The sequence below is a fragment of the Thermobia domestica genome, chromosome 13, assembly GCF_964235325.1.
Source record: "Thermobia domestica chromosome 13, izTheDome1.hap1.1, whole genome shotgun sequence".
Taxonomy (NCBI): domain Eukaryota; kingdom Metazoa; phylum Arthropoda; class Insecta; order Zygentoma; family Lepismatidae; genus Thermobia; species Thermobia domestica.
Genome location: NC_137466.1, coordinates 178340040 through 178364004, shown reverse-complemented (window position 1 = coordinate 178364004; position 23965 = coordinate 178340040). Strand labels below are relative to the sequence as shown.

Below are 23965 nucleotides of genomic sequence, written 5' to 3'. Positions count from 1 at the left end.
TGTTAGCCTAAATCCATAGTCATTCTTTTAACTCAGCTAGATTTCGTTTTCATCAACCAATGAGAAAAGAACAGTGGGATAACTTATGTTCACGAAAGTACTTTTCTGTCTGTCGGTGGGGGGCGCGGTGCCTCAGTGGTACAGCGTTCACCTCCGGTGCTTGGGGTCTCTGGTTCGATCCCAGCTCGCGCCGTGTGGACTTTGTGGTGGACAAACACGCTCGTGGGTTTTCTCGGGGTTCTCCCGTTTCCTCCCACTTTCTTCATTCCACCATTTCCTTCATTTCTCATCATCATTGTCTCCTTTAGTCTAACCGGTATAATCGTGGGACGTAAAACTAAAGATATCATTTCATTTCTGTCTGTCTGTGGGTAATAAGTACGTTTTTACAGGCAAACCCAGTTTCAAGTTATCATCTGAGTTAAAAAGAAAAGTGTAATTACCAGTAACAGCACGATACTTTATATTATTGAGTAAATTAGTATTGTAACTCAATGTCACTATAAATATTATGCAATCATTAGCAAGTGAGCTGTTGTAAATTAAGAGCTTCCATGCACTTAACTCCTCCGCAGATGTTTTTGTAAGAATTATTTTCTTCAGTATGGTCCATCACCTGCAATATTCCTTTTCTCCCTCCTTTACCATGTACCATACCTTGCTACATCCAGAACAAGTGTTCTCTCTCAAATAATCCTTAATTCTCTCTCCAATCTTAATCAGCACTTCGTCATTTCATTTCTCCTAGGTAATGTCTTCATTCTTTTTCACATTTCGTCATTGTATTATATTCTGGACAAACATTTACATTTTCTTTCCCTTCCTAAGTCTTTGAGTGTTCCACAAAATACGCAAGTAATAAGAAATATATATTGAGATATGTCCCAAAGGTGCTACTTTGCACACGACTGATCGAATTTCTATTATACTTGCAATACCTACAGCGTAATTTTCGTACTAAATTATTTCAGTTTGTCTGTCTAATGTTAGTAAATCACATTATTTATTCTGCACGTTTACTTATAAATTTTATTTACTTTAGAGCATAATTTTTATGTTACCTTATTATATTTTTTCAGGATATTTTTAATTAGCATGTTCCAACATTGATTTTATTGTTTACTCTTCTACAGGAGTTCGTTTCAGGTTTATAATAACGAATTCGATCATTAGGTAACAGCACGCATGAACATGTTCGAGAAGTTCTTGCGGAGTTCAAAAATACTGTATATTTACTTGCAGGAAAGACGGGCGTAGTGTGTATGTGTGTTTGTGGTCATGTGGATCCGAAAATTATGCTCTTTGGGCACAAGTACGTTTGTGCCCTTTCAGATATTAGCTACAGTTGTACCCAAATATGTAAACAATGTATTACAGAAAGATTCCCTTGTGTCAAAGAAAGGGATCAATACTGTATTGAGTCGCAACAAAACGCCCCCACTGATGCTGAGCCCTCCAGTGTGGCATCGTAATATTCAAGGCCCAAGCGTACGCCCGATGTGCTGCAAAAAGTGCATTCCTTGGTGCGATGTGAAAGGCAACTATCTCAAAGAATAGTAGCAAGGGAGTTCACGAACTAAAATTGCATAATTGCACAAGATTTACATCCGATAAAGAACCCTAAGAGTCTAGTTCTTATACTCCATTCCTCACACGTCATGGAGACGAACAGTCAAAAGCTGTACGAACGCAATTTTGCTGGGAATAAGTGGGAGTTTGTAGTGACTCTGATCGAGGCATGAATGTATCTGTTGGAATGTGATGAAAAGAGGGCCCCGTCATGTTAGAGGTCGTTCTTACGGTACGCGAATGTGCGGAAGGTTTTCACGTGGCTTTATGGTCGTTGCTAGTTACTATTATAATGGTAAACTTATATTACACAGAGTGGACAAAAAGACAGCAGCTTATTCATTAAATGAACAATTTGGACTACATTTTGATACATTATATCGTTATGGTGTTTCATTTCTATGGGTAGCGACACATCTCGCCTGGTCATTCACCAGAACAAGGCTTCCATTCAAACGGGGAAGTCAACAATTATGAGGGTTCCTACTGACCTGGAAAACCTGGAGAAGTCAAGGAATTCAGCATACTCGTAAAGAGTCATGGAAAAAATTTAAGTACGAATTCTTCTCAAAACCCATTTCTCCTTTTTGTCTTACTCGGCTATTTGGTAGCGGATAATTCATAAAATAAATTAGTTTGTTTTGCGAAACTTCTGTATCTATACACTCGCTATATACGTGTACATTATGGTAAATCAATGAAAGTCCTTTGCGCGAACTGAACATAAAATATAGGATTTTTTTTCAATATTTTCCCTTTTATTAGCATCCGAAAGGAACCCCCTGATCGGGAAAATTGTAAATCATGATCTGGAAAACCTGAAAAGTCAGGGAATTCGTGCTCACCAAATATGTAGGAACCCTGTGAAGTACATAGACCGGATGGCACTTGAAATGGGAAATCATGCAATTCCTTTTATAAATACTCCTGTGAAACCTCTGATGCATCCCTCGTGGATTTTCTGGATTCCATTTGTTGAAATGAGCGTTGGGCCGTCGTCAGCCATCCACACTCGACGGTCTGTGGAAAGTTTGTCAAGAGGAATCGAACAGACTTGGTTTAATTGTGTTTCAATCAATTGAGTCTTCTTCAGTGGAAGCTGAGATAGAGGGCGATACTAACAGACAGGACTTGCACACCGAGCATAACCGTTAGTAGCATCGCAGTATTTCTTAAGCTGGTGGAAGTGCCAAATCGTTACAATAAACCTGAGATGAACTTCTGTATCCTTGTCTTGTTTCATGAAGTGTGCAGGTATTTTGGTTGCCTCTCTCTCTCTTCGTAATTCCTTCTGAATACTTCGCATTATATGACTGGAATTGCGTAATCTAATTATAATAAAAGTACTAAAACTAGTGCGATTTCTTCCATGAATTGTTTTTTTAAAACCTTGATTTTATTGGTTATTTTAGGCAGTTGACTTTCGGTGAAGAGATATTGAAAAAGTACAGCACTAAAAATAAAATTAAAACTCAAGAGACGGTAAATGCTACTGCAACTTGTAGCATATAGCTTTACCCATATATTATGCTAATGAATGGAATACCACAAACAAAGTCGAAGCGTTGCTCGCTTCGCTGGTTGGCCGTCGCGTCGACACATCAGTCAATTATTTTTAATAAGAGCCTTCATACGGGAAAGAATAATCTCGTTCACACATGGTCCATGTGTGATTAAAGTAACTTTGGGACTGGAATTTTGTTGAATTCATAAACAACTATGCTGAACTAATAAGATTAGTTGAATAGATACTGTTGGGAAGTTGCAGCGAGAGGGTGGGAAGGAAGTAAGGTAAATAAATAAATTAATTAATTAAAACTCTTTATCTAATCTTCTGAGTTTAATTTTTATTGGATTTTTTAAGTATACAAATCAAGAATATTCCGGCTAATATTTTATGGCAGCAAAATATAATAATGTTCTTCTCTGAAAAATGTCTCCTAACGCTTTACAGTCATGTTTATTAGCGACTTTTAATTTCCATTAAGTACGCTTGCATGGGACTATGCCTACGTGACCCAGCGTGGTATATTGAAGCCTTAATACGCAATAAGGAGTGAAGGTATGCGAATAGCACAGAGATTTAGGAAGCAGAGGAGAGCGTTGTTTCCATTTAGTATTATTTAACAGTACCTTTTATAATGTTAGGAAAGTGTAGTGTGTAGAAACAATGTGCAGTTGTTCCATAATTGAGGATTACATAGCACTTTCTCGTGCATAATATACTATATTTTGATGTTTATATGTTTGCTTACCCTATGGTAAACTGCTTCAAGAGTTATCCTCTGAGACACTACTACTGAAGTATTATGTTTTTACTCAGTAAAAGCTTTATTTTTGGCAAGACATTCACCATTTCAAACAACTTTATTTGAGTTCTGTGAAATTCATGAAAAACTCAATGTCGATTATGCAGCAGGACCTCAGCTGCACCAAGGTACAGAAGGGAGGATAGACACGCTTTCTGTAATATGCTCGAAAATTATTTTAATACAAGAAACTAGCTGCTATTGAGAGATGTAAGATTATTATCATGGTTAGATATATATATGTAAGACACGTCTGTAATGGAATATACTAGATGAATTCATAATTCTCTTTGTTCTTCGGCACATTAACAACAGTAGTATCAAACATTCATTTTTAGCAAAGAATGACCCCTTTCCGTCGAATGGCCCATTCTGTGTGCATCCGTTGCCTTATATGTTTTTAACCTAATATAAAATTTCTTCCAGCAATAGAGGACATACGCATATAAATCTGAAATTAAAACTAATATTTTGACAAAACCTAACTAGAAAACTTAGAGTAGTAACATTTATTCTTGGCAAAGAAGGAAGAAGAGAGAGAGAGAGAGAAAGAAATGTTCATGTTATAGCTTAGAAATTGAAATCATGCACAACGTACTGTAAATTTCTGTGTTGGATAGTAAGAATGAATAGATTGCTTGATTCGGATTGTTTTGTTAGAGCGAATTTTAACTCGTCTTTATTTTCACTTGTTATTCCTTTTCCCCCTGATCCCATTGGCATGAATGGTAATGTTTCTTGAATCTTTCATGTGTTCGGAATCTGAGCCTTCAACTTTGCCGATTTTTATCGCAATTTGATAAATCTTACATCTTGCAAGCATGCTAAACATATATATATTTATCATTGTATCATTTTAATTCTTTCTCCTTCGTATGTGGTATAGAGTTGTCTTAAAGTACGTTGTACCAGCTTAACACTTATCATATCAACAAATAAATTCTTTCCGTGGTGAGGTGTATATGGTTCAGATCCCATTTTCTCTGTAGGTCTCGTCTCATGTTGCTTTCGGTGCTGAAAAAGGCTAAATTGCAAACGAAGTTATTTGGAGATAAAATACCTACGTTGACATTATAATAGTTTCTCAGTGTTACCACTTCTTACACTTTTTATAGACATGTAGAAACAACCTTTAACTTAGTCGAAGATTGCACATTATAGTTCTTTCAATCACGTATTTTACCTTATTTGTCTTTATGTGAATCAACGAAGAGAGACAAGTTGCATAGAATTCCACGAACTGTTGGCGGAGTTTATATAATTTAAACCAACCAAAATTTAGTGTTGCACGCTTTCTCATACTTTGGCAAAAATATGAAATCTGTATAGAGCCTGGTCTCGTACATTTAGTTTTCCTTAAGTGGGCAGGAATCTAGCTTATATGGGATATGCGCGAGGAATGAACAATGTGTTGATTTGGAAAGTATAGGGAAGAGGCTTTTGGGTAGGCCAAGAATAAAATTGGAGGATGATATAGAGGAAGATTTAAGGAAAGTAACAATAGCCCTGATTGGATTTGATTAGCAGAAGATAGGATCCAGTGGTAGACTTTCGTTTCTGCGCTATTAGCGTACAGAGTAAATGTGTTAGTTATACTTAAATTGTTCTTGAGTGGTGATAAAACAGAATTTTTAAAATCTACTTTGAAAATTTAGGGTTATCGGTACAGAAAACTGGTTCGGTTCTCATATTAAGCTGTAAGTACATGTCTCGGTACTTAAAAGCGACGTTAAATTCTAAATAAAAAATTTAAAAAAAAAAAAAAAAAAGGAAAGAAAGAAAGAAAGGAAAAATGGATAGAATGTATGTTAGCAAGTAGATTATCAGAAGTTGAGTTTTGCGTATAGAAAGTGCATGGATTTAAAGCCTCATTGTCATTCAGAATGAGGGGATGTAAAATATGTGGTTAAATGAATATTTTTATATACTCCGTACATGTATTATTTGCGTTTATTGAACTGTAGTAAAAATTAATAATTAGGCTTAAAAAATCATTTGTCTTTCTAGAATATGAGCAAAATGAATTGGTTAACTTTTATAAACAATCAGTAGTTCCTTCAGTTTACACGCCAGTAGTATTCTAATTATTACTTTAAAGAATTATTTAGCCGTTAAAGCACCAAAAATCAGACAGATCAACATTTGGGTGCTTGAATTAGTACAATTGGATAAGCATCCTATTATGTCATTAAGGAATTAAATGTAAAGCTGCAGTTTAGTTTGTATTAAACTACTTCTTCAAGATAGATTTTCTTATGAAATGATTTTAGTAAAATAGATCTTTTATATAGCACTTTTAACGTACTTATTTTTTTCTGTTACAATGTTACTGAAAACTAAGGAATGTTAAGAAAATAAAAGCTGAAGGTTAATGAATAGGTAATTGAAAGCAATGGATTTCGAATGAGGAAAGTACTGAGAGATTATTTTCTTTTCTTTTTGTCTTTAAGCAAACATAAACGCAATCTTTTTGGATGCAACGTTGAAATGAAAGAACAGGAGATGTACACAGGGATAGCAATTTAACGGCAAGACGTCGAGTTGGAAATAAGTAAGGTATCTGGGTTGACATTGGTCAGGCAGGGGGTGTTAGAACAAACTCCGTATTACATAAGAAGCAGTAGAATGTACAGTGAACTGAGCAGATGGTGATAGTGTAAAATGGGCGAGTAAGAGGGCAAATGGTTGGTGCTCAATTATGTAGTGTTTTTTCGTGACATGCCCATCATTATTTTATGGGATAGAATTAATCTGGGCAAAGGAAGGATAGTTATTATGTGCATATTCTATAACAATTAATAATAGAGATCATAAGAAAAATATATCATTTTAATGAAGAACTTGCTAAGAATTTTTATGTTACAGAAAGATTTTATGCAGTTTCAAGGTTCTTATTCATATTGAGTGGTTATGAGTCGGAATGATTTTATTTAATGAGTCCATTCTGCATATGTATGCGAGTGTAATTTTCTTTTTTCTTTCCATACAACTGGTATGTCACTTTATCACTTCTTTAGTGTAGATGCAGGAATAGTAATGTTTACATGTAAACGTTGTACATTGGAAAACCATATATATATATTAAATCTAAGGGGGTCACTATTGGAAATTTTTGTTCAATGGATTAATGAAATTTGTCACATGAAAATAATTGTGAAACTTTTGTGACTTCGCTTTCAGCGGAAGGAAACAGTACTTGATATTGCGTATGACAAAAGTGTAAAGTTTTTACGAAGTTTTTATTGAATCTCATGTAGTTACTCTTTCATCAAGCACACTCATAAGAATAAATGAGTTTCTTTTTTGATATTATCCTTAGAAGTGTGTAACAAGAATGCCAGATGTATCATTTGAAACTGTATTTATTTAAAAAATATTGTCCTGAGTATACCATTAATGACCAAAAATTTTAGTATTTCAATAGTAACCCATGCATAATAGTTCGATTTGACAAGAGGATTATTACATATATGTATATGATGATATATAATTGATCAAAAGACTCAGGAATGTGGAGAATGTCAGTAACTTCCCTTTCTGTTAGTTTTTACTTTCATGCGTACGAAAGAGAAGTGTGGAAATAAATTATGATTTTTCTGGGGTGCTATTTGGGTCTACTGTTCAGTTGTGAAAGCTTCTCCATAAACACCACTAAAATTGGTCAGAATTGACGATTATCTTCAGATGCTAGAGTAAATTTTATAAATATAATTGCAATAGTATTGAAGACAAAACATAATTCTTACTTACGAATATGGAATTCTGACAAAGACAAATCTTCTACTTAGCTTCAGCCCAACCGATCAAAAATTCGCTACGTGCTCAGATGATGGAACGATTAGGATATGGGACTTCTATCGTTGCAACGAGGAACGAATACTTAGAGGTAAGTACATTCTTTTAAGAATAATATATATATATGTATATAATTTTGGTATGTAGTATAGTGCACAGGGCAGTAGTTGGACATATGGAAAAAAAAATCTAGTCAGTGTTGTATCCAAATAACACCCGTCTTAAAAACTTCATTCGCATCACAGTCACCTTCCTTGATCCATTTACGTAGTCATCGAGTTCATATTGACCATCGAGAGAATTATGAATTAGCAAATGTAGATTATTTGATCGACTATACATGGATGTAATGTAAATGAAGAAGGAAGCACTAAATTTGCCGAGTATGCTGACTAAATTATGACAGTTGTAAAACGAAAATGGTCTGCTTTAATTCAGCACAAATAGAAAGATCGCTCTGAAAATTGTGATTAACATTTGATTCTAAGGCAGGAAAAGTCACGAAAGAAAGTTAATATACTATCAAGAGTTCGTTTTATTAGTCTTTAACTATTTTGACTTCAACCATTCTTTCTATTAGATGTCGTTATTTCTGAGAATACTTCTTCTGAAGAACTCCGTTTAATCCATGCAGAGTATTTGGCAAACTCACAGTTTCACTATGTTACTTTTTATTATTTCCCTGTACCTGATACTTGACCCAAATAATTGGTAAGCAGAGAGGTAAGATTGGGAGTATGGGAATTTTTGAGTGTGTTTAATCTATAGTTCTTTCTTTATAAACCCCTGAGTGTGTGTAAGTATTGGTATTCCTCCGCGGACTTTTCTCATTTATCGCACGCCGAAGTTACAACGCTTTTAAGTAACATACAGCATCGAAGGTTCCAAGTCTTAAGGAGAACATTGATATTCCTGAAGACAATTCTCATTGTCATTAAGATCGATTACATAATCTTCGTTTTTACTCTGTGTTGTCCAATGTTGCTATTTCGCACTTCGACTTTATTCGTAATTGATGCAATACATTTTCATCCTCTGTGAATGTACACTGAAAAGAGAGAGAGAGAGAGAGAGAAAGAAAAAGGATGAAAAGGAAAGCATGTCCTTGTGTGTGTTAACTAAACAGCGGATCAGAGGGGAAAAAAAATTCCGTACAGTTTTGTTGGTCTACAGTTCACATTTGTAGAATCCAATGACAACACGTTTTCCTATATTACAGTTCTTCGATTTTCTCCTGGCTAGCACTATGTCTTGTACCAAGGCAAAGGGCAATTTTTCTAACAGAAACATCCCTGTCAGCTTATAACGTGTTCATATACGTTCCTGTTCATGCCATTGGAAGCAGTTCGATCGGGTTGTATGAGGAAATTAGTAGTATCGGCCGTCTGATGAGAGCTACCTTTGTTGTTCTTATCGTATGTTAGGCATATTATCCGCCCATTGGCCTCCACGGCGGTTTTAGGGGAAACAAGACAGTTACAGAGAGGTTAAACCCTGCTCACGTTTACAATGTGGTCTCAGTTGGGGGAACTTTATTTGAAGAAGTTCACTTTCATCCATTCCCTGTAGTTGCACCACTGATCACGCTTGGTGAATATGTGATGCACATGCATTGTTAGTCATTTACCAGCTTCTGCTTCCACTTGTTGGTAGTCACGGTATTGTGTCAGTCTGTCAGGTTCTGTGCACACGGATTTGGGTAATAGTACTCTACATATGACACTGTTATGTTCTTCAGGCATGATTTCCTTTACAACATGGAGGACCGCTTTTTCTCGCATCTTCGTGCTTGTGGTTTTCTCGGAGTACTCGCGTATCCTCCCACTTTATCAATCATTCCACCAATTCTTCCATCATCATTCACTTGCTTTAATCATCGTCTCCCTTAGCCTAAAGAGTATAATCGTAGGACGTTAAACTCGAAGATTTCATTTCGTTTCGAATGTTTACTGCTGTCTCATTTTCACAGATCAGGAGTTCAACAAGGATATTATAATACAAAAGATAATGCTCATCGGAGGATCGCAGTGTAGAGGAAAGGATATTACAACTATTTCAGTTTGAAATATTTAAGAAGCGTTACTGCGATCTTGTGTCCCTTTATTTTAATTCACTTTGAGCGAACAAATAAGAAAGAAGTGCGTGTGGCAAAGGCATGACGTATGGTTACATGATTTTACACTGTGTGGGCTAACGCCTACCGTATAACATTCTTGGATTTCAATCACTCTAACGATAGTCAAGCGCAGCACCCATTTTGAAAAGCTGAGAGGAGCACCACGTATTGGAACAGGTTGAATTAAATGACATTACGAGCGCGATGCTTCTATGTGCAATACCGAACATACAGAATAAAAAATGGATTAGAAATTGTTGAGGCGTGGAGTCATATTATATGACCATAGAACTCAGGATATTGCTTTAGTAGGAAATATAACGTTATTTCCAAGTATAATTCGTTCTACTTAGTCGTGATACGTGCACGTCCGTGCGGTAAATAAATTTTTGTATTCGTTAAGGATAGATTCGTGTTTCTTTTAATTCGGCATTACATAAGAAAAATTTTAGGTAAAAACGAAAGAAAAAATTTGGACAAAACCAAATTTTAACTGAAAAGTAAAAAACGTACATGCTATACTTGTAGAAAAAAAAACACGATTGTTTACTTGAGGATGGATATATACTATTTACTGTTTTTAATTTTTGTCTGTTATCGAATATTTCATAATTTTAGTACTTATGTGTGCAGGACCGTAACTTTTGGGGAGCAGGAAACAACTGCCTCCCCTCGGGGAGCTCCCCGCCGTTCGAAGAGGGCCCACTTTAAGACAAAATTTTCTTACTCCATTTACGATACGAACATGAAATTATCAAACAGGTTCACTGCATTACGTAAACAAAACAGTACACTAAGGTAAATAAAACAAAAATGAGTTGTGGGTCCATTTCAGTAAAAATATGTCCTTATTAGGGGCCCACTAAATAGAAATAATATTTATTCGTATGTCTTTGGGATTTGTCAATATTGTCCCCTTAATTAATTTGTCATGTATGGAACGGACCCAGAGGCGTACGGGAGGGTCCACAGAGTAAGAAAAAGATGGAAGGAAGGGGCCTATTTTCGAAATTTGCAGGAGGGCCCAAAAACTTTTTCTAGGTGACCCAAATATTAATGTTTGCCCCCAGAAAAATATCTTTAAGTTACGGCGCTGTATGTGTGTATGTGTAAAGTAGAAGACAAGTTTTTACAACTTCAGACTTCTCTTCTTTTGTTTCGGTATTGGTGGATAAAAAAGAGGAATAATCTCCGAAACTCACCGATTCCTTCCAAAATACTTAATCATATAATCATATGTTTGATATCTTCAACTGTAGGTCATGGATCTTTTTCCTTAATAAGCTTGAAATATTTTCTCACGTTGATGCCATTGTTCAAATAGATTCACTCCATTAAGATGTTACATTTTTCATGTACTACTAGATCTCAATTTTTTCACTTCTGTTCATCGGAATGTTCAAACTATACCATTAAATTCTCAAATATTATTTTCCATTGCCTTTGGAATTATTTCCACCATCCATGAAAATTATAGTACCCGTCATAACTGAGCACGTTGCTTTGAAGTTTTGATCGTAACATCGAGTGTAAGGCCAAATAGTTTTTACTTTTCAAGAGGCGATATAGGAGAGAAGAAAGAATAGTGATTGCCTCGGTGTATTATCTGGAACAGTCTATTATTTCCTTGTTAAATTTTCGTTAAAATGTGATATTCTCACTCATGCTAGTTTCTCGTGGAGTTCCAGGGAAGGAGTAGATTGTTCCAATTAGAACTTTTCTTATTGACTAAATCAATTCAATAGTTTGCGAACCGCAAAAGGAGCCAGCAGAAATCTGATTTTGTTTCCAGTGGAATCTATCTAAATACGTAGTGCGAACCCAAGCGCGTCCACTGGATCCAAAAATTTGCGAATACAAATTTCATCATTGCTTATCTCTTAAAGATTTAGTGTAAAATTTATATTTAAAAATTCGTATTTTAATCTCTTGAGAGGTATAACATCAGCGCCAGAAAGAAATAATTTCCATTCTTGTAATACATCTTTAATACAGTATGTCCAATTAAATACAATTATGCTGCCGATTAGGGAGTTCATATTAGAGAATGATTAAGACCCTTTTTATGTACTTGTTTATTGTGGTTGTGTTGTTGGGATGAAAAGCTGCTGTTTTCAATGTACCATTTATGCACGTGGATATTGCGCAGCGAAAATAATGCTATCTTTGTTTCGCAAGCCCCAAGCAAAAAATACTTTCCAGATAGTGCATTGGCAGCTTAAAGCGTGGAACAATAATAACACAAGAATCAACGGAGAATTTCAATTTTTCTAGGAAAATAAGTAATACAATCACAAAACATGTTTTTGAAGAGGGAATTTCAATGTACAGAGGCTGAAAAAAGTATTGCAAAAATACTGGTAATCCACATTGAGCACGGTTAAATATATGCCCCGAACAATTTCCTAGTGAGGAGGGGATTTCCCCAGAACCCTCACCTTAAAATTATAACTGATCACCACCACCTCTGTACTTTGCTAAAGTAATATTTGCGTCTTTAATATACACATTAAAGTGCTTTAATATACAATAAACAGTAGCTTCATTTCAGATTTTGCTTTTGGGGCTAGGGGCATTTTTTTTTCCCTACATAATACATACAAATACCTGTATATGCAGTGTGTCAGAGAACTCACCAAGTTTGGTTATGAACTACCACGAATGCTCAATGTTGTCTATGGTAACCCTACAGACATCTGGGCGGTAGTCCATTTCCTACCACACACGGCCTAACATGTTACATGTAACAATGTGGGTGACATTGGTTATGTGCGCCTTTAGTTCGTTAATTGTACTCGGTAATGAAGAATAGTAAATTACATCTTTAACTTAGCCCCAGAGGAAAAAAATCGTAAGGGGAACGTGATAGTTTTTTGTTCAAGTATGATCTCACGTCAGTATGAAAATGTAGTGGGGCTCCATTCAGTTCCATGATGTAGGTGTTATCATCATATAGTTGAGCAAATAACCACTCCACGATTTCAAAGAAAATGAACCCTGAACCATTTCCCTCATGAAAAGAAAGGGCTCTTTTGACAGCGCAAAACGCATTCACTTTAGGGTAGTCTCGAGCTAACTCAAACTCGTGTGAATTTTCCGTTCCCCAAATACACACTTGTGTGCGTTTACTTTTCTGCTTACATGGAATGTCTATAAAAAAAACAAGTTCCCAGAAAAACTGTCATCCTCAGCCATGGATATTTGCATATCTGTGAAGAACATTTTTGTGCACGACAGTCGTCGGGTGTTAATATTTGGGGAACGGAAATTTGGTTTCATAAATAGATCTATGTAGAATACGCCATAGAAATGTGGGTGGCATTTCAAGTTCCCTGGATTCAGCAGGAATCGATTTCTGCGGACACCATAAATAGGTTGGACGAACTCGCTTTACATCTTCAGACACTGAAGGTCTACTATTGCTTGTTCCCTTGCAAATGCAACCCTTTTCCTTGAACTGCGTACTACCTTCTAGTGGAATTGTCAGGCAGTGCATCTTTCCCATAACGCAAACGAACCTCGTTGTGTGATATTCAAGAACACAAAAGTCTTTTCACTAACAGTATCAGCCATAGGCGGCAGAATTTGGAAACATGTGTTATCAAACTCAGGGGGCAGTTTCTGCCTTCCCTGACCGCCTCTCCCCTTACATATATGCCTAAAATATTAGGAATACGTGTATACATTATTTATCTATTTCTTATGTAAACGTTCGGTTACAAGCACAAACTTTCGAAACCACTTCCTGTCAGTCTTCTCGTCCGATATCCTTGAACGCTAGCCTTCTTCACTTCAATGTTAACTTTCCTCATATTCCCAAGTATGGATTACTCTGTTCGAAGCGTCTATAATCCCACCAAATTGCACTTTCTTTCTACGTACCAGTTTTGCATCGTACGAAAATGAAAATTTTCCCCACGAATTTTGAGAAAGGTACATACACTTAACCCCTACATATCCATACAAATAAAAATTAATGTATTTTCGTGGCCACTCCTAGACTGACGCACTGATTCGATGAATTTTGGTACAAGACTGGTCCATGACAGGCTTTTTTCAGTAGTTTTTCCTAGGGAAAAAAAACGCTCTAGCAACAGTATATACGGTAAAAATTTGACGACAGTGCGTGCCTTAAAAAAAAAAAAAAAAAAAAAAAAAAAAAAAATGCATAGCAGCCAGTTTTCTTTTTCTTTTAAACACGTTTAAACCTTATTTCTAGGATTTTAACATGAGGATTTCTGTTGCCCTTTGAATACGCAACTACAAGATTATGAATTAAGAAAGTAATAATAATTGAGAGTTTGTGTATGCGAGTTCGAGCGGAAACTATTGGAAAAAATGAAACATTCTGTTTTGTTTCCTGGCCAAACTAACTAAAAGATTGGTAATAGTAATAGTAGTAATAAGATTGGTAATAGTAATAGATCGCTTGTCATGTAGTTAGATAATGTTTACGCGACTTTTGCGACGATTCCTAAAACACAATAGCAAGTTTTTCAAATCTTAAGTGCAAATGTGCAACGGTGATAAGCATAAAAGGAACGATGTACTTTCATTGAGTTTGAAGTCGCGGAAACCTTTGTAGCGCGACACAACGGGAAAAGTGGTAATACCTAAAGTACGTTTGTTTTATCTTGGCACGCTTTCCGCCAGTGCACTTGGCTGGCTTTTAAAGTATTTTCTGCTAGCACTCACGTGAACGTTTTAATCCAATAGACGTCTTATTGGCGTTGTCGTGTCAGGTGACGTTAGTTGTCAGTCAGCCCATGAAATGAGTTCATTGCTATTTGGCGGGTATTTGAAGTGCTTAGTTGCCACACGCGACCAAAGGTGGTACAGTGGCTTGTGAGTGGTGTGGCGTTTTGTTATGTTTCCTAGCGTATTGTAGCTCGCAACTTAACTGTGGCGTGGCAAGAACACGTTGCAGGCAGATCTATCATTTAGACGGGAAGCGTGCCAAGAAGAAAACAAACGTACTCTAAAAGGGCTCTGAGTCTCCTCTAGACCGGAGGAAGACACCACTCCGCATTTCATGGTTATTATCTTGCCTGGATCCTATAAAATTATATAATATAATATAATATGAGGATATAAATAAAATGTGAGGCTTCTGAGAAGCAGAATGGTTTAGCACATATGCGTTAGATAGTCAGCGAAAGCCTGTCTCCATTTTTTATTGAGTGGTTCCTTATATATTTTGACCTCAGAGAAAGTCATCTAGTACACGGTACAATTGACAAAACCTAATATTATTAGTGGTATGGAGTACTTGCCTACATAATATCCTCATCAGCAGATTGTTATTCAATATGCTTGTCCTTGTGGCCTTCACATACCTTCGCAAAAGGTTCGCCCAGTCATCTATCGCCGTAGCGGTATGGATGCAGCTGTCTACATCAAATCTACTTACAGAGTTTCAAGATTGCGGTGGATTTAGAGCAGGCATTCTCTGAAATGTCCCACAATCGATAATTCAAAGTTCGGGGTTGCCTAAAGGCCAATCGTCACTGGTGAGATGCATTGGATCCAGCAAGCGTTGTTTTGATTTTATCCTATGCGCAGGCGTGGAATTTTGTTGTAATGTGCACTACTGCACAGCAAACAGTATGAGGTTGAACAGCTATCTCCAACACACCACTTTGATAGTTGGCGACACGTGTTTTAACCTCCGCCTCGCAGAAATGCAATTGTGTGACACCTACATAAGACCCCACCACCACCACCAAACCATCTCTTAAGCTGGGTAATGGATCTTCTCTACCTTTAGGAATTTTGTCAGCAGCCTTGTGAGAACCATGCGCATATTCTCTATGATTTTGATAATTAATTTTTTCCTCCACAGTGAAAAATTTTTCAGCTGTGAAAAGGATTTGCCGGTTCTGACGTTTTGTATATTTGTCAAGCAAGCTCTTTGCACTTGTTGTCCTTATGTGACTCAAACGTCTATATATATGTAACCAGTAGTTCGTCAATGAATTTCAAGCCTAAGATCGTCTTTACTAATGACTAATGCATAACATCGTACGATATTTTCATTTCCTTTGAAATGCTTTTCTACGAATTCTTTGAGCAACAGTTTTAATGGTTTCTTGTGTCCGACCGATCTGTTTTTGCTTTATTCGGCAGAGGACGTCTCATTGTATCAGTTAATAACGCGATTTTTTTTAAAAAGCGAAGCCCATAAATTTACATTAGTGTCTTGTTATACTTGTATAGCGCACTGTGATTCTTTGACTCTCCACTACATGTCAGTATTGTAGCTACTGCCACTCGACTGATGTACTTTGTATTCCTGAGTCATATGTCCTTAGTTTACATGTACCAGCTTCTTAACACAATCTGGAACTACCATAGAGTCCTATGAAAGTAAGAACAAAATATATGGCAGTAATAGTTAAGCATAGTGTTGAATTCAGTCTCAAATATTTTGATTATGTAGATATCATAAGATACAAAATCATCAGGATTAATCTCGTTTTTTTAAATTTATATTTCTACGTATTTTCCCCTAAACCCTGTTTTTATAGGCTTTCCCTGCGTTGGAAACTGCTTTGGTTCCTTGCGGACGATGCTTTGTCCGAAGGATTTCGGAGGAACAGACAGTATGTTGGGATCGTTTGTATTTTTTCGTCAGTTTTTCTAATTCACAGGTCCGAACCAGTGGAAGCACTGCAATTCATTTACATATATTGGGGAATTTGCATTCGAATTCGTCTCCCTTTGAGACATCCCTTTATGAGGTAGTGTTTTTATTTGGTTTGTACAATTATCAGCAAGAAGTTTCAGTTATGGAACATACTTTGGTTAAGTTTCGATATAGTGATTTCGGAAAGTCACTGCCTTTACCTTCGCATTGTGAATTCAAAAAGTATTACTGTCAGTTTTTTGAACTGGTATAATGGGCCCAATAACCTGGAGACTAACTATAAGTAGGTATCTGCAGTAGAAATGGCCTTACAATTCAGGTCCTCCGCTTATCACTTAAGTTTTAAAGGTCGTGAACGCCGTGTTTTTAAGGTATGATAGTATAGTTTGGCGTAAGGCCACGTCATTGATCATATGTTTTATTACAATGTATAGTAGTGGTATCACCGGAAGTATGCCTTTGATGTTTGATGACAGAAACTAAGAAGGCAAATTTTAGGTATCACAGTAAAAGTCTTGAATTAATGGGGGACAGATCATTGTCAACAGTGAAATTACAAGCGACATTAAACGATGAAACCTGTGTCGCGTCTCACTCACTCACACTCTCTGGCGCATGGAACCCGGAGGTTCAATGCCGCATTCATAAAAGCTCCTCATTGACTCCTGTCCTGAGCCAGCTGTATCTAGTTTCCACTTTGTATTCCTATATCTACGAGATACAGTACATCTTAATGTTGTCCTCCCACCTGCTCCTAGATCTACATCTGCTCCTACCTGCTAATAGTATTTTTACGATTGAGTTTCCAGTTATAAGTTTGAAGGCGTTAGTACTTCCTTCTGTTACGGCTATATGACCAGTCCACCTGAGCCTTCTAGACTTAATGGTTCTAACAATGTGTGCAAAAGATATAAATTATCCAGTTCCCCGTTATAGAGTTTCCGCCATTTTCCAGTCTCATTTCTCTTGAGTCCGAATATTTACTTCAGGATTTTGTTCTCAGATGTCTTCAGCCTGCACTTTTCTCTCAAAGTAAGCAACTGTTTTCGCAACCATACAGCACAACAGGCATGTCTAACCAGCAAGTACTAACCCCAGAATAAGATATGATTCCTTCTTTGCACTGGTACGTATCAGTGCTGGTCATAGGTTCATTTTCGGGTGTCTGTTTACTTAAGTCAGGAGCAGTGATGATTTCATGGAGTAATCCAGGGAGAATATTTCCCTGGAGCTACGAAATTTCCCCGTGACCATATATCCTATTGTGCTCAATGTAGATTCCCAGTATTTTCGCAGTACTACTATTTATTCCCAGTGTATTGAAATCCCCCTCCCCCAAAACTCTGAAATCATCATTAGTCAGGATAGTGCAGTGCGGAAATTGAGCTCCTTTCAGTTATGACGCATAGAAGAAACCTTACATTTCTGTTGTATTAAGAAAAGACCCAGAAATAACTATAGTTTTAGAGAGAATGTTTGAGAATTTGTGTGTTTGTTCAAGAGAATCTCTCGAGCTGCTCAGCCGATTTAAATATATTTTTTACACTATTGTAAAGTACATTCGTTCCTTCTGGATGATTATGAAGTGCATGTCATTATGCTCGTATCCATTCAACCGACCAATGATATACGAGTGTGAAACAGTTCGTGCGGAAAATTAATTATGTGTTAAATTTATTTTTATTATGTTACTTTTCAATCGTTTAGCACAAATGCATGAAATTTGATATATCGCTTGATTCACAAAGCGCAAATATATCGCAGTTGGACGCAGGGCAAAGTTTTTTGTAATGGTGGATGTATGTGTAGGTACTAAATTTGGTATATTATATTTTCGATTCACAGTAAACGAGCGAATTGACAGTAAAGTTACTCGTATAAATTTCACAAATTCCGCTCCGAAATATATATTATAGGGGAGTAAATGTGACTGACATATGAAAATGAGAGCAATCATTGAAATTAATGTACATTTGAAATAAAAAATATCTTTGGTATACGAATACAAATTCATCTTCGTATAAGGTGGGAAAGAAGAGGATTTAATCGTTAGTACATGTGTCTTCTTAACATTGGGTTTAAGAGCATTGGTGTATCGGAGCTTCCTGATACTCATAACACGAATGTGTTATCACTTGCATGAATGTTTGAAATTTCAACTGAAAGGGTAGTTGAATTGAATATTGTAAACTAAAAGATAGAGAGGGACTCGTTTCTGAACAGGGACGTAGAAGCTTAGATTTGTTTGTTTATGGTGGATTTTTGGTATACACTGAACATGAATATCGCATTCACATTTATTCTCAGTTGAATACGTTTTGGAAATCCCTGGGTGACAAATTTAATGTAGCTGATTCATGAGAAAACAAAACATGGATATTTTTTATCGCTGGACATAAAGGCACGAAATATGGCATTTAGGTGCTTTGGTACAAAGAGTACGGCTGTCTCATTCATTTTGGCGGCACCCTAGAAAGGTGGAAAAAAAGGAATCTTTTAACCATTACACGTATTACATATTTTTGTGTGAACCTATAATATAGGTGTAAGCAAAAAATACATAATAACTGTCATAGTTTTTTTTTTTTTTTTTTTTTTTTTGTGCAAATCTTTCAAAACTGAATAACTAATAGTGTTCTCCAGGAAGAATTAGGATATATCGTATTTGCCTGAGTTATAACATGGCTTCGAATATAAAACTACCCCAAGTTTTCGAGGTTATTTCAACGGAGAAATAAAAGAAATATTCAGCATAAAAATATTACACACATTTTGAAAATTATACAATGGTAAACGTTCCATTTTAAAGCTGTATTTAAGATTTAAATTTCAGTCTTTTTTTATTGCACTTTCTTCTGGTTGATATCGCTGGGTGTTCAACATTCTGGTGGTATACTTAGCGATTTGAGTATCTCGTGGAAGTATCAAGTCGAATCACAACATAACGCATTACCATTACCTGTTTCTTATACATATCGAACCTTGACGAGTAATGCAACGGCACTGCACGGTCGCGGGAGAATGATTCAAGTGTTACAGTCCTGCTTCTTATAATTACTCAGGTAAAGTACTAGGTTGCGATTATAATATAATTTAAGAAATATAATTCTATATTTGGACCAATATCGTATACATATACAGGCTCTTCGAAAATTAAGATAAATACACTCTCGGAAGGACAAATACTACATTACTATGCACAAGGCCTACTACCTCTACAATAAACCTACTAATTCTATGTTGCTTCTGTCCTTATTCCATATTTTTCTAGACATAAGGATACACACATATATTTAAATATATCTTATACATCATTTTCCTTGTACTAAAGAACACATTAAGGTAACCTGAGTATGAATGCACTTTCAACTTAGGTGCCTTACCTTAACCATAATCAAATATCTGTCAGCAATTCCCAAATTCAATTGAATAACTCTCACGAGCCGGGTCGAGAAAGTAATGTTACAACGGCTAGTATTCATAATTCGATGTAATTACTGCCACTACCCAAACCCTGTTAAATCGGGGTGCTAACTTCTGTATCTCATAGTCATGGAATTCTAGCTGCTGGAACATTTCTTCTTCGTCCGGCCTCCCGAGAGCTCATACCACCACTTCGTCATATGTTGTCGACTCACAATGTTTCCAAAAATAGGAACAATCCTTCTGAATATCTGCTGGGCGCTTATCTTTTGCTCCGAGAAAACGTATGATGGAGCGCACTTCACATTTGGCGGGATTCTGAATCGCCGTAGCCATTATAAGCATGTGTTACTTGCACTAGGCTACACGTAGGGATGAGGTACAGCCATAAGAGGAAAGCAGAAGGCTGATAGTGAAAACCACTACTGTCAACTTAAGCATGAAAAAATAACGTGTCTCCCTACAGGAAATATAATTACGGTTACCAAACATCGTTTTATCCCGGACATGTCCACGTTTTCCTTCTTGGAAAATGGATCTTGGGTGCTTTCTACAATACAGTCATATACCCGAGTTTTCGAGTTTTTAAAGGTAAAATAATCAACAATATTATTTATTACAAGTAACCTAAATAAGCTTGCGCAAGAGCCGAACAGAACCAGCCGCGTGTTTAAACGACTGGTGTTCTTGTGTTTTCAATTTGATACTTCTGATGACATCATATAACTGCATGCTTCGTCTTTCAGTTTCGCATTGTTTTGCCAGTGTAACCATGTTGATGGATAAATCACACGGATTAGAGATCTTTCCCGTGAAGAAAGATTTAGGGGTTATATACTGAAGCATTATCCTCAAGACTACTGATCTTTCCTTAAAAACCTACTTCCAGAAGAAATAGAATTTGTCTTACTGTCTTTATCCAACGATGGTTAGAAGAAATAAATAAATCTGACCTATTGAAGAAAACTGTTTTAAATTAAAAAAAAAAAAAAATGCCCATGATTATAATTAGGCGCATAAAAGGGTAGAAAGTAAAGCAATAATTTTGTTTCGTACTGGCATAAATTTATTCATTCAGATAGTATAATTATAGTCTTAGTGAAGTGTCCATATACTTTACGTCTGTTTAAATTTTCTTAGAGCGTTTTGTTTCAAGTATGAATACTCGAAATGAGGTGTCGTATTTTCAGTTGCTTGAAACTGAATATTACCTTTACAGATACGCTTGGTATGTATGTGTTATCTCTGCTGGTATCTTACGGCCACTCGCAACACTCATTACTCCTATAACCTACTCATCCAACAGTAACAGACTAGTAATAACAAGTTAAGAATACCAGTATGCAGGCGAACTTAATTTAACAAAAATCAGTTTGAAACCTGACAACACTGTAGGTTCAGGAAACATTTCCCGTAAAGTGCAGAAGAATTTCCCGTAAAGATACATTATGAATAGAGGTTGACATTCTGGACTTATCCTCGCGTTGTATTGGATGGTGAACATTGGGTAAAGTACGCTTGAACTCAGGCTGCAATACCGATGATTGTATAAAATATATTAAGTACAGTGAAACCTTTAAAACTCTTCCCTAAGCTTATCTCCACTTTTGAATTTTACTGAATAATTCAAAGACATTGAAGAATATAAAAAATACAGAAAATGAGCCAAATAGTATCTACAAAAGGTATTTTATAAACTAATAATTGTTTTCAAGACCCTCCGTGTAGTGTATAAATTTGGTTACTCACCAATTATGACGTCATAAACTGCGCATCCAGATTTGTGGTCTATAAAAGATCTGGAAACGGTTATTAGTTTATTTAATAGCATTTTGTAGGCACTACTTGGTTTACATTTTACATTTTTTATATTTTTTCATTGTCTAAGTTGTTCATATTTTTTTATATATATAAAAAGTGCATTGAACTTAGCGAGGAGCTTTAACTGACACCTCCATAATATGGATAGATTTTATTTTATTTTATTTATTAATTTATTTATTTTATCCTGGCAAAATGATACATATTATTACAGGAGATAACTCTCCCTTTTACGAACACTCTCAAATAGGGATTCCTATAGTCTTTTTATGGTCTCTTGACAACAATTGTTATCTTGAACTAATTCACGAGCTGCTAGCAAGTTTTGATCAGAATCAAGTGTCCGCAGAATTACACGCAGATAACTATTGCAGACTTTTCCCCAAGAAATTCATAAACCGTTATGATTAGTGAGCTCTGTCCACATTTTCAGTTTTTAAATAATAATGTTGCATATTCTTACTGGGTTACTTTTACCTCTAATACAATCAGTAAGCGCATTAAGGCATTTTTATAGATATATAAGTGAGAAGAAAATTATCACACGAACATTATATTTTCCAGTGCATGTCCATATAAACCTTCCCAGCGATACGTGTATTTCTTTACAGAAAGGGGTATTCCCATCATTCCCTCAGCAATTCGAACACTGAGCACAGTATTTCGATAGTAGCTTATATTTACATTTATAACCAATGCATTTACTGTATACTGCATATGTGTACCTCTCTTTAGCGGACACATCTCATTTGCGGATAAGCTATCATGTCCCATCGATTTTCATTATTGAGAGATTTAACTGTATTACTATTAGAGGCCAGCTATACTTCTGCAAGTATTTAAGCAGAAAATTTCTAGGATTTAACAAGGAATTTGAGTATTTTTACTGATTTCGAGCGGCGGCAAGAGAAGAAAGTATGGTAACCGTGCAAAACAATCGAGATTTTAACGGATTTACACTTTTCTTACCATCCATACTTCGAAAAAGGGATTTTTCGATGTCTGTCTGTCTGTCCGTCCGGTCGTCCATCGCAATGTTGGAACACTCATTCAAGATACCTGGACCAAATTTTAAACTTATAGTTTTATGTTAACTAGTTTTTTTTTTTTTAATTTTTTTAATTTATTTTCTTATTACTCTGAAAACAAGGGTAGTTTACTGGAGAGTGAAAAATAAATTTAAAAAATACAGATTTCTCAAAACCGGCTCTAACGATTTGGTTTATGTTTCATAAATCAGTATTTCACTAACCACTTTATAATATGGTACAAACACCGTGTGCATGGGTTTTTTCATGGTTCTCCCGTTTCCTCCCACCTTCTTCATTTCACCATTTTCATTCATCTCTCAACATCATCGTCTCCTTAAGCCTAACCGGTATAATCGTGTTACGTAAAACTTAAAGATTTCATTTCTTATAATATGGTATAAGTCATTCAAAAATGACTCAAGTGATTTTGTTCATACTTCATAAAAATTAGTGTTTCATTATTAACATTACATGGTACAATTAATTTCTGCTGAAAAAATCCATAGTTTACTGTTGGGAGAGTTTTTTCGTAAGGTTTTCGCAAAAACGACTCTGACGATTTTGTTCATATTTCGTAAATAAGTAGTATAATAATGACTGCAGTATAACATTAATCAATTTTACTCTATTTTTATTTATTTACTTATTTATTTTATTCAAATTTTGTTAGAATCCTATAAGAATTTACTCAAAATTTCCAGTACTGCACGTATGACACTTTTCCCCTAATTGTCAGTATATTTTTAAACATTTTCTTCCATTTATGATGTAACCACCTCGTATCATGTTTCTTTAACATAAAACCGGATGCTCTTTGCGATCAAACAACTTACTAGAAATGAGGTATTTGTGTAAATTTTCAAGTTAGTGACGTGGATTGTGCAACACATACTCATGGACGTTTTAAATTATCCTGGCTCAGCTTTTTGTTTAAACTGTATTAAACTATAAATTGTAAATAACTGTAAATACTGGTAGTTGTTCTAACATATTCCTAATATTCAATTGCTGCACTTTGTAATTTTATTATTTATTTAATTTCAGGTCACGGAGCCGATGTAAAATGTTGTCATTGGCATCCTCAAAAGGGTTTAATTATATCTGGTAGTAAGGACAATCAACAACCTGTAAAACTGTGGGATCCTAAGACGGGCCAATCATTGGCGACGTTGTAAGTTTTTTCTTCTTTTTTCTAAAATATTAAATAAAAATATCTATTCGGAAAGTAGTGAAATAAATTGATTTTTATTTATAT

At 35.8% G+C, this 23965-nt stretch overlaps 1 protein-coding gene across 1 annotated transcript in view; it reads left to right on the top strand.

Annotated features, from left to right (window-relative positions):
- Wdr33 (WD repeat domain 33) overlaps nt 1-23965 on the top strand; it is an 82050-nt gene that overhangs the window by 37740 nt on the left and 20345 nt on the right. Inside the window, exons 5-6 of the mRNA XM_081736972.1 lie at nt 7667-7764; nt 23755-23881. Of these exons, the coding sequence (XP_081593098.1) occupies nt 7667-7764; nt 23755-23881 (225 nt within the window). The remainder of the gene's footprint in view (nt 1-7666; nt 7765-23754; nt 23882-23965) is intronic.